Below are 13,191 nucleotides of genomic sequence, written 5' to 3' on the forward strand. Positions count from 1 at the left end.
CCAGAGCCAAAGACTGGCCACACAGGTGTACAACAGGCTGCTCCCTTGACTGACTCTGTGGGACAATTTGTGCCCCAGAGCTCTCGTTCTCCCCACCACCCTTTGACCCGGTGGAATCAGGCTGAAGCTAGTCTCCAGGCAGAACAATATCCCTGCTTAGCTTTTCCCCCCTTGCTTTATCCTGCTTCCCACACCACTCTTCTGAGAGCACTCAATACACCACTTTCACAAAAATTCTTAACTCAATCTCTGATTCCACAAAACCAGACCTAACACAGAAGAATATTAGTTAAGCAGAAGAATGTTAAGTCTTCTGCCCTTATGTCCAAAGGATTCGCAAATACAGCATAACATACAACAGAAATAACCTCAATATCAGATTTTGAAAAACACAAAGGCATGAAAATGGCTTTCTTATGTGAATCCACCCATTTTACTAAGATCAAGATTATTGCACATAGAAGTCAAGGCCTCGATAGCTGTCAGTCAGCTAGGATAGCTGAAAGCTTCTGAAATGTGATCCTTAAAGGTCAGGCATGGATGCCTCAAGTCCTGACCTTTTCTTTATAATGTGATGGGTGTATCACCATTAATTCATCTAAAATTGTATTGACAGTATGCTTTAAATCTGTACCAGGTTTAGGGATAACTTGCTCCATATGCAGTACTCCTAATACCCCAAATTAGATATAAACTATATGAAGCTCTTAAAAATTAAAATCCATCCATACAACTATATCAGAATATACCAACTTAGTCCATAAATATTTGCTTATAATCATAACAGCTACCTTCCACTAACTGCCTCCAAATGCTAGATACTCATATTACTTCACATTGATTATCTCTTTCTCAAAGCAATCCTTCTAGGGTGATATGATTGCCCCAATTCGAGATTTATTAAAGTTCAACCTATTAACCTGACCAAGTTCTCATAACTAGGAACATTCGAATTCCAGTAAGTCTAGCTTCCTTTAAAATATTTCCAGTTCTTCCACTAGAGTATGCTGCTCCTATCGGGCTAATCAAAAGAGCCTGTTGCAATTCTCCCTTTATAGTGACTTACCTACTATGTCCAAGTACAGTTTAGTGGTTAGACCTAAAGCCTATCCATTCTGTTGGAAATATGTTAAAGATTTATTTTGAGAGAGAAAGGGAGCACGCAGTAGTGAGTGGCAGAGGGAGAGTAAGAGAGAGTCCCAAGCAGACTATGCAGAGCATGGAGCCTGACTCAGGGCTCAATCTCACAATCCTGAGATAATGACCCTGAGATCACATGCTGAGCCAAAACCAAGAGGCGGATGCTTAACCGACTGCGCCACCCAGGCACCCCTGTTGGAAGTATGTTATGAGCCCCATGACCACAATTTTAAAAGAAAAAAATGATTTTGAGGTTCTACCTAATAGCTTAGTAGTTCTCAAACTTGAGTAATGTGAACATCAGCTTAAAAATTTACTGTAGAACCCCAGAAATATGTGGATTAAAAGGGGTCTAGAGATGTCAGCTTGAAACAAGTTTTATTTGCTCATGGGAGCATTTTTAGTCATGAATTCACACTGCGAAAGAAATATTTTGGTCTTGTCACTGGAAAAATAATTTAACTCAAAAGTGAAATGGAAATACAAAATTTTAAAACTCTAACTTAAACTCTATATACTACAAACTCTAGGAGATTAGGGCACACTTGAGTAAGCCAATTATGACTCTAAGAGGCTGCATTTTGGGGTTCAAATTTTGGGGTTCAAATTTTGGGGAGAGTACTAGAGAAGTTAATGAGAGTAACGAGTTTGGCAAGAATTTAGGTCAACTAGCCAGGACAGGATTGTTACAGTTCCACGAAGTAAAAGTTCTGCCATTAAAGCTTGATTACAAGTTAGTCTAAAGACCAATAAGCAGAGGAGATTACAAATTCTCACAGGAAAGATCCTAAGTGGTTATAAATAAGTTCTTCTTGAAATACTACAGAAGAAGTGCTCATATCTAGTTCTCAGGATGGGTTGAGTGTGAGTACTGAATTTAGTAAGTTTCTTTGAACATCTATAGAGAATTAACCTCCCTCTCTCAATTCCCCAATGAACCTGCCTGTACCTCTATTTTAGCACTTAGCATATTTTACTTGTATTGTGGTTATTTGTGTTTATGACTTTCTCTTCTTGTGTTTAGAAAGCTTTAGCCAAAGGGAAAGTTTTGTACTGTTATTTTATCTTCTCTATAAAATTCTTCCCCTTTCTTACTTAACAAAATTTTAAAAAATTTGCTCAATACAACTATCAGTCAAATATTTTCTGGAAACTCAGAGTATTCCTGATCTGCTCTAATATGGTAAAACTACTTCAGAGCAGCAAGGAATTCTTTTAGAACCAAAATTTAATCATTTGATTTACTGTTTTGCTTTATCATAATACATTCTCTCTGCTCCTTGGTAACTGCTTTCCTAGATTACAAATAAATTCCCTGCATGTAATATTTACAACATGATGAAAAGCATGTAAAGAAAATTGCTTGAATATGTTTAATTTGCCAAAAAGCAAACATCCCTCAGTAAAGTGAACCAAAAATACAGCTAGTTTTTTTTTCCAAATAGTGTTTTCATGAGGCCTTAATCCTAGAGGATAGAACATTTAATCAACTAACTACATGTGTATCTTACCCCAAAATCAAAGATAAGGTTGGTAACAACTTCTACACACCACCAAATGCCCTCAACTAGGTAATGAAAACAAAGAGAAACTTTCCACTAAAAATATTCTAAAATCCACCTTAAGAATAAAGACTCTGGATTATGGTTAATAACCCCAACTTATATAAAAGCCTAAAAGTAAAGATCTTGGTTTCTGATATATTTGGGTCTGACATTATTCAAAATATTATATACACACATATGTGCATTACAAGAAGAAAGAAAGCTGATATGGTCAATTGGTTTTCTTCATTACAATGGCCACCTGTTCTAGGACAGAAAATACCTGAAAGCACAAATATGTTAAGTCTGATGATGGCCTATAAGACACCTCTAGTCATTAAATTCAATCTAGGATCTAATAGGGTCTCTTATTTTGGAAGAAGTCATTTATAATGTCTGAAACCTTGAGATGCTGGATGGAGGTGGTACTGAGAAGGAGTGCTCTGAGCCTGACTCAGAAAAAGCTGAAAACTGTTATATAAGTGGAAGATGGACTGAATTCCTATAGTCACCCAAAAGCTCAGCTAATTGTGGCGGACAACATGGCAGAGAAAGTAGAAGGTGGTAGCAGAGAATATGGAGACTTCCCAGGCCATGCTTTAAGATGTACAAGTAGGTCTAACACTATTGTTAGGGACCCCATTCTAAATATATAATCTGTATCTATCTAAATCTAAAACCCACATTATACAATTTTTTTATGCTATCTCCTTTCCTTAATAAATCTCAAATGACATAAGGGAAACTTACAAGACTCTATTCTGGAGAGTTTCAGCAAACAAGGAGACATCTGTTCCTCACCAGCTATAAACTCCCTGAAGGCAGACTCCATGTTGGACTGGGCCCTCCCAGTCCCGCTCTGCCTAAGCCCATGCCTTTACATGCAGTAGCTGCTCAATACACATTTGACAAAATAATAGATGAATTCTTAGAATATATGTCCTATAGTGACTCATCCAGTAGTAGTTTTGCTAAAATAGACACCACTATACTGATGTTTATTTTTGGCAGAGAAACTTTGTAATTAACACTCTTCTGTAATTAGCATATAATAGTAACAGCCTAGTTTAATATCCAACTATTTTACACAGATGATTAATCACAAGTAACACTGCCAAAATAGGGTCTTTCAAAAAAGTGGAAAAAGGACTGGAAGAAGATGGTGGAGTAAGAGGATCCTGAGCTCACCTCATCCCATGGACACACCAAGATAACAGCTATATCTGTGCTAAAAATGACCTGAAGACAGGGAGAACAGACCTTCCAATGAATCACAGAGAGGATGCAACACTGGAAAGGGGAGGAGGATCAGAGATACAGTTGGGAACCAAACCCCCAGTGAGACTAATCACAACAAAAGGGACAACACAAGCACAGAGAAGCGAGAGGATAGGACCCAACACGAGGCACCCCAGGCACTGGGAAGACAAGTATCCATTAAAACTGGCTTTGAAAACCAGTGAGGCTTAACTTAGGGTGCTTTAAAAATCAGGGGATTAACTCCAGGACAGCAAGAGGGCATAGGAAACTGAGTCCCCACCTTCAAAAAGCCAGCATAATAAATAACTCCATTCAAGACACAGCACAAAACCAGCAGTTTGAAAAGTGACTATGGTATACATGAAGGAGATTTACTTACTAATCTCAAAATGTGCACTAGTGGGGCAAGGATCTTTTTTTTTTTTTTAAGATTTTATTTATTTATTTGAGAGAGAGAGAGAGAGAGAATGAGAGAGAGAGAGCACATGAGAGGGGGGAGGGTCAGAGGGAGAAGCAGACTCCCTACTGAGCAGGGAGCCCGATGTGGGACTCGATCCTGGGACTCCAGGATCATGACCTGAGCTGAAGGTAGTCGCCCAACCAGCTGAGCCACCCAGGCACCCTTGGGGCAAGGATCTTTAAAAAAATCTCTCCGAGAACAAAAGTGCTGGCAGACAACATTTCCTCTCTTTCTCAGCCTAGATAGCTGGACATTTGTGGGAACGAGACAAACACTCTCCACCTGTCTAGCTAGCACTGCATGCCCCTTCCCCATGTTCACCTGGTGGACCAGCCCCAACTAACCTGCCTACGTTGGGCACACCTATTAACCTGACCAAGTTCTCATAACTAGGAACATTCAAATTCCAGTAAGAGTGAAATCATATTGAGCATCTTTCTCGACCACAACGGTATAAAACTAGAAATCAATTACAGCAAAATATGTAGAAAGAACACAAATATATGGAGGCTAAACAACATGCTACTAAACAATGAATGAGTCAACCAAGAAATCAAAGAGAGAAAAAATACATAAAACAAATGAAAATGAAAACATATCAGTTCAAATCTTCGGGATGCAGCAAAAGCAGTACTAAGAGTGGTTTATAGCAACACAGACCTACTTCAAGAAATGAGAAAAATCTCAAAAAAACCCAAACTAACCATACACCTAAAACAGAAAAAGCAGAAATAAAGCCTAAAGCTAGCAGAAGGAAGGAAATAATAAAGATTACAGCAGAAATAAATAAAATAGAGGCTAAAAAAAAAAAAATAGAGATCAACAAAAACAAGAGCTGATTCTTTGAAAAGATAAAATTGATAAACCTTTAGCCAGATTCATCAAAAAAAAAAAAAAGGACTCAAAATCAGAAATGGAGGAGAAAAAATAATACCACAGAAATACAAAGGACTACAAGAGAATATTACGAAAAATTATATGCCAACAAATTGGACAACTTAGAAGAAATGGATGAATTCCTAGAGAACATATAATCTTCCAAAACTGAATCAGGAAGAAATAGAAAATTTGGACAGACTGATTATTAATAACACAACTGAATCAGTAATCAAAAAACTCAACGATGAACAGAGGTCCAAGACCAGATGGCTCTACAAGTAAACTCTACCAAACATTTCAAGAGTTAATAGTCTTCTTAAACCATTCCAAAAAATAGAAGAGTAATGAAAACTTCCAAATTCATTCTACAAGGCCAACATTACCCTGATACCAAAACCAGTCAAAGACACTACAAAAAAAGAAAACTACAGGCTAATATCTCTGATGAACAAAGATGCAAAAATCCTCACAAAGTATTAGCAAACCAAATTCAACAATTTGGTAGGACTACCTCAATCAGGTAGGACTGATCCAGAAATGGCAAGGGTAGTTCAATATTTGCAAGTCAGTCAGTACGATATATCACATTAATAAGACAAAGGATAAAACCATATGATCATCTCAATAAATGCAGAAAAAGCATTTGACAAAATACATCCATTCATGAGAACTCTCAACAAAGTGGGTTTAGAGAGAACACACCTCAACATAATAAAGGCCATTTATGAAAAACTTACAGCTAACATCATTGTTAATGGTGAAAAACAGCTTTTCCTCTAATTTCCAGAACAACACAAGGATGTCCACTCTCATCACTTTTATTCAACATAGTACTGGAAGTCCTAGATGCAACAATCAGACAAGAAAAAGAAATAAAAGGCATCCAAATTGGCATGGAAGAAGTAAAACTGTCACTATTTGCAAATGACATGATATTATATACAGAAAAACCTAAAGACTCCACCAAAAAGTATTAGAACTGATAAATGAATTCAGTAAAGTAGCAGGATACAAAATTAATATATAGAAATCTATCGCATTTCTATACAAAAACACAGTAGCAGAAAGAAATTAAGAAACCAATACCATTTACAATTGCACCGAAGAGAATAACATACCTAGGAATAGATTTAACAAGGAGGTGACCACCTGTAGTCTGAAAACTATGAAACACTGATGAAAGAAATTGAAGAGGACACAAACAAATAGAAAGAGTATGCTCACAAATTGGAAGAACCAACATTGTTAAAAGGTCCACACTACTCAAAGCAATCTATAGATTCAATGCAATCCCTACCAAAATACCAGCATTATTTCATAGAGCTAGAATAAATAATACTAAAATTTGTATGGAACCACAAAAGACCCCAGTAGCCAAAGCAATCTTGAGAAAGAAGAACAAAGCTGGAAGTATCACAATCCCCGATTTCATGGTATACTACAAAGCTACAACAATCAAAACCGTATTGTACTGGCACAAAAACAGACACGTAGGTCAAGAAAACAGAACAGAGAATCCAGAAATAAACCCACCATTATACATTCAATTAATCTTTGACAAAGGAGGCAAGAACATACAATGGGGAAAAGACAGTCTCTTCCATAAATGGTGCTGGAAAAACTAGACAGCTACATGCAAAAGAATTAAACTCAAAACTTCACTACACTGTACACAAAAATAAACTTAAAATGGATTAAAGACCTAAATGTGAGACCAAAACCATTTTCCCTAGAAGGTAACATAGGCAAGTAATTTCTTTGACATTGCCATAGCAACATTTTTCTGGGTGGGTATGTCTCCAGAGGCAAAGGGAAACAAAAGCAAAAATAAACTATTAGGACTACACCAAAATAAAAGCTCTTGCACAGCAAAGGAAACCATCAATAAAACAAAAAGGCAACCTACCGAAATGACTAGAATCAAAAAGACATGAAATAACAAATGTCGGTGAGGATGTGGAAAATAAGGAACCCTTGTGCACTATTGGTGGAAATGTAAATTGACCAACCACTGTGGAAAACAGTTTGGACGTTTCTCAAAAAATTAAAAATAGAAATACAGTATGATCCAGTAATCCCACTACTGGGTATTTACCCAAAAAACCACAAAAACACTAATTTGGAAAGACATATGCACCCCTATTTATAGCAGCATTATTTACAACAGTCAAGATATGGAAGCAATCCAAGTGTCCATTTATAGATGAGTGGATAAAGAAGATGTGGTATGTATGTATAACACACACACACACACACACAATTACTCAGCCATAAAAAAGAATGAGATCGTGCCTTCTGTGATAACATGGATGGACCTAGAGTGTATATGCTAAGTGAAATATGTCAAACACAGGAAGGCAAACACCATGATTTCAATTATATATGGAATCTAAAAAACAAAACAAATAAACCTAAAACCAGACTTAACTAGAGAACAAACTGGTGGTTGCCAGAGGGAAAGTGGGTGGGAAGATGGGTAAAAAAATAAGATTAAGAGGTATAAACTTCTAGTTATAAAATAAGTCATGAAGATGAAAACTACAGCATAGGGAATATACTCAATAATACTGTAAAAATATTGTACGATGACATATGGTGACTACACTTATTGTGTGAGCAGTGAGTAATGAATAAAATTGCTGAATCAATATGCTGCACACCTGAAACTAATAAAACACTGGATGTTAAATTGTACTTCAATTAAAAAAAAGGTGGAAAAAAATTCACAATAAAAAATGTTTGATGTAACTTGATTTAGAGGTCTATTCAGAAATCACAAAACAAATACTGATTTCTTTTTTTGAGGATTAGGTGACCATATAATTTATCTTCTATACTGGAAAACTTTGAAGAGTACAAGGTGATGATGATAATACCACCACCACCAGGGCAACATGAATAAACCTAGACATTTGGTCACTATAAAGAGGAGAAAACTTAGGACAAGAACTATTCACACATTGTGATTTTTCTTACTCTGGAGAGAGAAAGAAAGTACATTTTGCATATAAATGAAAATCAAATTCTAGAGACAATTTCCTACGGCACATCCTCAGATGAACAAAGATTTACAAACAAACAGAAACTTACCTCTGGTTTAGGGACAAAAGCCTGACCTGGAATTGTCAAGATGTGTTGAACATTGCAGAGGTACTGGGCCATAACAGAAAGGCGACTTCGCTGTTTGCTTCCTGTATTGGCTGTCAGTCTCTATGAAAGGACAAAAAGAAATTTTAGCAAATAATTAATCCAGTCTGATCAGATGGAATGCAGTCAATATTCTATTACCTATGGACACTAGGTGGAGTTTTGTGATAAATTTTAAAAGCACAGGCTATCTGACACATGATACACAGGCAGCACAGGGAACGTTTTCCTCCAATATCAATTGAAGTACACCTACGAAGTGTGAATTATATCCTATATAATGCACTTAGAAACCAAATAAGAAAACTTCCCTACCACTGGATGTTAGGGATTTTCAAACCCCTGTTATATTCTGTAGAAGAAGGTCCTATATGAAACAAGTAATCAATATATATTTGATGAGTGAAGAAATTAGCAAACACAATTAAGAACTAAAGATGCTTATTTCATTTTATGAATTACCAAAAATCTATGAAGGAACATTTTCAATGGTGCACTTTTCTTTAAGTGTAATAAAACCTTGAATATTCAGAACTCTTGGAGAACTGTTTTGGGAGAACTGATTTTTGCAAAAACCAGGAATTCATTCTTTTAAGAACCCAAACACTTTAATTTTAAAATTAGGTATATCTAAATTAACTCATAAACGCAATGCAATTTCAACCAAAATCTCAAAAGAATTTTTTTAAAGACCTTTAAATTAAATTCCATAAAATTTTATACGGAAAAGCCAAGGGCCAGGAACAGACAGGAAGCTCCTGAAGAACATCAATAACATGAGGAGGGCTGGGGCAGACTCACTATAGCAGATATCAAAATTAAGGCAGTATGGTATTGCCACAGGCATAGACAAACACACCAACGGAACAAAGGTCTTAGAAACAGGCCCAAGCGCATGTGGATATTTGCTATGTGACCGATGTGATGTAACAACCACCAACAGGAAAAGGATGGACCACTCAATAAGAGATATTGGTGTAAGTAGGTATATCTAAAGCAGGAAGAACTCCCTATCTCGTACCATAACCAAAAATAAATTCCAAGCGATTTAACAGTAAGTAAAAAGCAAAACTTTAAAATTTTTTATTAAGTATTTATAAGTCAGTCAGAGAAAGACATGTATCATATGATCTCACTGATATGAGGAATTCTTAATCTCAGGAAACAAACTGAGGGTTGCTGGAGTGGTGGGGGGTGGGAGGGCTGGGGTGGCTGGGTGATAGACATTGGGGAGGATATGTGCTATGGTGAGTGCTGTTAATTGTGTAAGACTGATGAATCACAGACCTGTACCTCTGAAACAAATACATTATATGTTAAAAAAAAAAAAGAAGAAGAAGATAGTAGGAAGGGAAAAATGAAGAGGGGGAAATCGGGGGGGGGGAGATGAACCATGAGAGACTGTGGACTCTGAGAAACAAACTGAGGGTTTTAGAGGGGAGGGGGGTGGGGGGATGGGTTAGCCCGGTGTTGGGTATTAAGGAGGGCACGTATTGAACAATGAATTGAACAATGAATCATGGAACACTACATCAAAAACTAATGATGTAATGTATGGTGATTAACATAATAAAAGAAATAAGTATTATGACCCCATGGTAGGGAAAAATTTCTTAAAGATGCAAAAGTGGAAGCCATAAAAGACTGATATTTTGCTCTATTAAAATTTAAAACTTCTGTATAATAAAAACAGTACAAACGTAAGTCACAGACTGAGAGAAGATATTTGGAACTCCTGACAAAGGATTAGTGTTCAGAACATCGAAGAAACTCCTACACATTAATTGCCAAAAAATAAACAACAGAAAATATGGTAAGAAATGTAAGAGCACCCAAATGAACCATAACCATAAACTATGCTCAACCACATTACAAATGAGGGACATACAAATTTAAACTCTAATGAGATACAATTTCATATCCGTGAAATGAACAAAATTTAAACAACAAAAAAGAACCTGGCAGAACCTAGAATTGGTGAATATATGGAGCCAGAGGAACTCCCATTTACTGCTAGTGAGAAGGGCAACTAGTACAAGCACTTTAGACTGCAATTTGGCAATAAATACAGGAAAGCTGAAGTTGAGTGCACCCTCCTAACCCTTTAAGTCTACCTTTAGGAATATATTCTAGGGAACAGTTTATATACTTACATGAGGAAATACTGTGTAAGAATGTTAACTGTAACATTGTACATGCAGAGCTTCAAAAAAGGTAGAAAAACATAAAGGCCATTGACAGGAATAAGTAAATGGTGTTACCAACATAGAGCCCCAAATAGAAAATAATGAAGGGGCAGAAAATATGTAGAGTATGATTCCATTTATATAAAAACTCCAAAACATTATTTCTTATGGCTTCCTCTGTGTGTGTGTATATATATCTATCAATGCCTGGGAATGATGAATATCAATTTTAAGAGAGTATACTCATAGGAGAGAAAGAAAGGGGATAGAAGAGGGTACCAAGCCTATCTACAATATTTTATTTCTTAAAAAAAGACATGAAAAATATGGCAATATGTCAAAATTGAATTAAAAAAATTAGGTGCACTGATTTTTAAAAAATGTATCCTGCTTCTCATGTTCTTAGAGTTCACTGGGTATTCTAAACCTCTTGTAAATGATACAGGGTCAACATTACAAACCACATAATTTGGCTTATAAGAGCTTTGCCTTAAGTAAGATTAAAAAAATAGGTTTTAGGGGCGCCTGGGTGGCTCAGCCGTTAAGCGTCTGCCTTCGGCTCAGGTCATGATCCCAGGGTCCTGGGATCGAGCCCCGCATCGGGCTCCCTGCTCCGCGGGAAGCCTGCTTCTCCCTCTCCCACTCCCCCTGCTGGTGTTCCCTCTCTCGCTGTGTCTCTCTCTGTCAAATAAATAAATAAAATCTTAAAAAAAAAAAAAATAGGTTTTAAACTGAGATGCTCAGAAAATTTCCTATGGGCAAAGTTGTAGATTTTGTAGCATCTATTTTGTTACTCAGAAGCCATCCCTCTACCTCATCCCTCTTTTCAAATTACCTGCCTCTTGTCTATATTTAGACATCTGAAGTTATTGGGAGGCTGAGTTCAGGACAAGTGATGAGTTGCTTTAGTATAAATGATCAAGTAAAGTCTTCCTTACTAAACTGTAAAACCAAGAGACGTATATATTCTCAAACAAATATCAAAACAAACACGGGAAGCACATATTTAAAGAATAAGCTTATGAATCAAATGGTAAAAAATATTTCTAGCTCCTCATAAATTTCTTTTGGAGCTTAACTGTACCACTGGCATGAGAGTAAAACATTCAAAGTGCACTATACAACTGGCAAACTTCAAAGCACCTGTGTCAAACTGAAATCCAGCATGCACATAACCACAAGATTAAAATGTAAAACAAAAAACAAAGTCTACACTTGAACATTATTTCATGCTGAATTCTCTCCCAACATTTTATTTTACATGTCAAAGGTGTTTTCACTGATGAATTCAACGAAATTTTAAAAATCACTTTAACCCAAAAGTAAACAAGGGAGGCAGGCAGGGTAAACACTCTGGGCATAAAGACCTGTTTAAGTATATTTCACTTAGAGCGCTAGGCATTCACTCCTGCCAGGGAAGCCTGACCCATGCAAACTTTGCAGCAAATACACCTAGGCTGTGGAGATGAAAGTGTTAAATCGGATATCTGAATTTAGAAGAAAGCAGCACACACATACCTGTCCTGAATTCATTATGGAATAATTCAAGCCACAGAGCAGAAAGCTCTGCAAAGGCCTTCATTTAAAACTAGCATAAGAGTTAAATGGTCAATCAACCATTCAAACATAAGTTAATATTTCTGTGATAGATAGGTTATATGTAAAGCTAAGAAAATTCAAACTCCATTATAAGATAGAGGATTTTAACAAACAACAAAAGGCCAGGAAACCAAACCAGTTAATTTTTCAGTAAAAGGAAACCTCTAACCCTTGAAATTTTAAAAGCATTCTGAGTAAAAGAAAAACAAGGGGTCAAAGACTCCACAAGGACAGTGTTTCTTCCTTATTCATCTAAAATGATTTTAAGTACAAGTAGAAAAATTAGGCTTATTCTTGAGAAGCTACACAGCCAAATATCAGGGACAATGAAAACTATATAATTACTGGTGAGGTGACTCCCTCCCTCCCTGTTACTGATGTGACCATTAAATACCCAGGGTCCCCTGAAGATGGGAGGACATAAACAGGTTAATCCTGGACCCAGAAAGAAAGACCACAGGTCCAGTCACATGGAGAACATGAACATCAGGACTTCAGCAGAAAACATACGACCTGTTTTCAAGTTCAGCTTTCCCTATAACTAGCTCCATGACCTTCTGGAAGACATTAAACTACTCTGAGCCTCAGTTTCATCATCTATAAAATGAGGTTAAATGAGATTTCTTAAGGTCTCATTTACTGCTACATAATCTGATTCTATTTTATGAGCTGTAGCTTTATACTGTCTATATGTTCTTTAATGTGTGTGAGCTGAATTTTTCTATTTAGACCCTGAAGACCTAGAGAGAAGGGAAGAAGACTGCGTTCATTTACTTCTGTTCTGTAACTCACAAAGCCAAGCGAAGTGAATGTTTAAAAGTGCTACCTGTGGAATATAAAATTACAGATCTGACAGTGTCAAGAGCAAACAAAAGTTATATAAGAAAATGCTGCTATATAGTCTCCCGTTGAAACTTTCACTTGCAAAATGTGAAAACTGGTCAGAAGACCAGTGTTAACTTATAAAGCACTCCAT

At 36.6% G+C, this 13,191-nt stretch overlaps 1 protein-coding gene across 2 annotated transcripts in view; it reads right to left on the reverse strand.

Moving 5' to 3' along the window:
• Positions 1-13,191, reverse strand: part of TFB1M (transcription factor B1, mitochondrial) — a 66,886-nt gene that overhangs the window by 22,472 nt on the left and 31,223 nt on the right. For both annotated transcript variants that reach the window (XM_064598266.1, XM_045865793.3), the window contains exon 5: positions 8,374-8,493. In XM_064598266.1, the coding sequence (XP_064454336.1) occupies positions 8,374-8,493 (120 nt within the window). The remainder of the gene's footprint in view (positions 1-8,373; positions 8,494-13,191) is intronic.

The sequence above is a fragment of the Mirounga angustirostris genome, unplaced genomic scaffold (assembly GCF_029215605.1).
Source record: "Mirounga angustirostris isolate CCGP_5_RB_7025 unplaced genomic scaffold, mMirAng1.0.hap1 SCAF_8, whole genome shotgun sequence".
NCBI lineage: Eukaryota > Metazoa > Chordata > Mammalia > Carnivora > Phocidae > Mirounga > Mirounga angustirostris.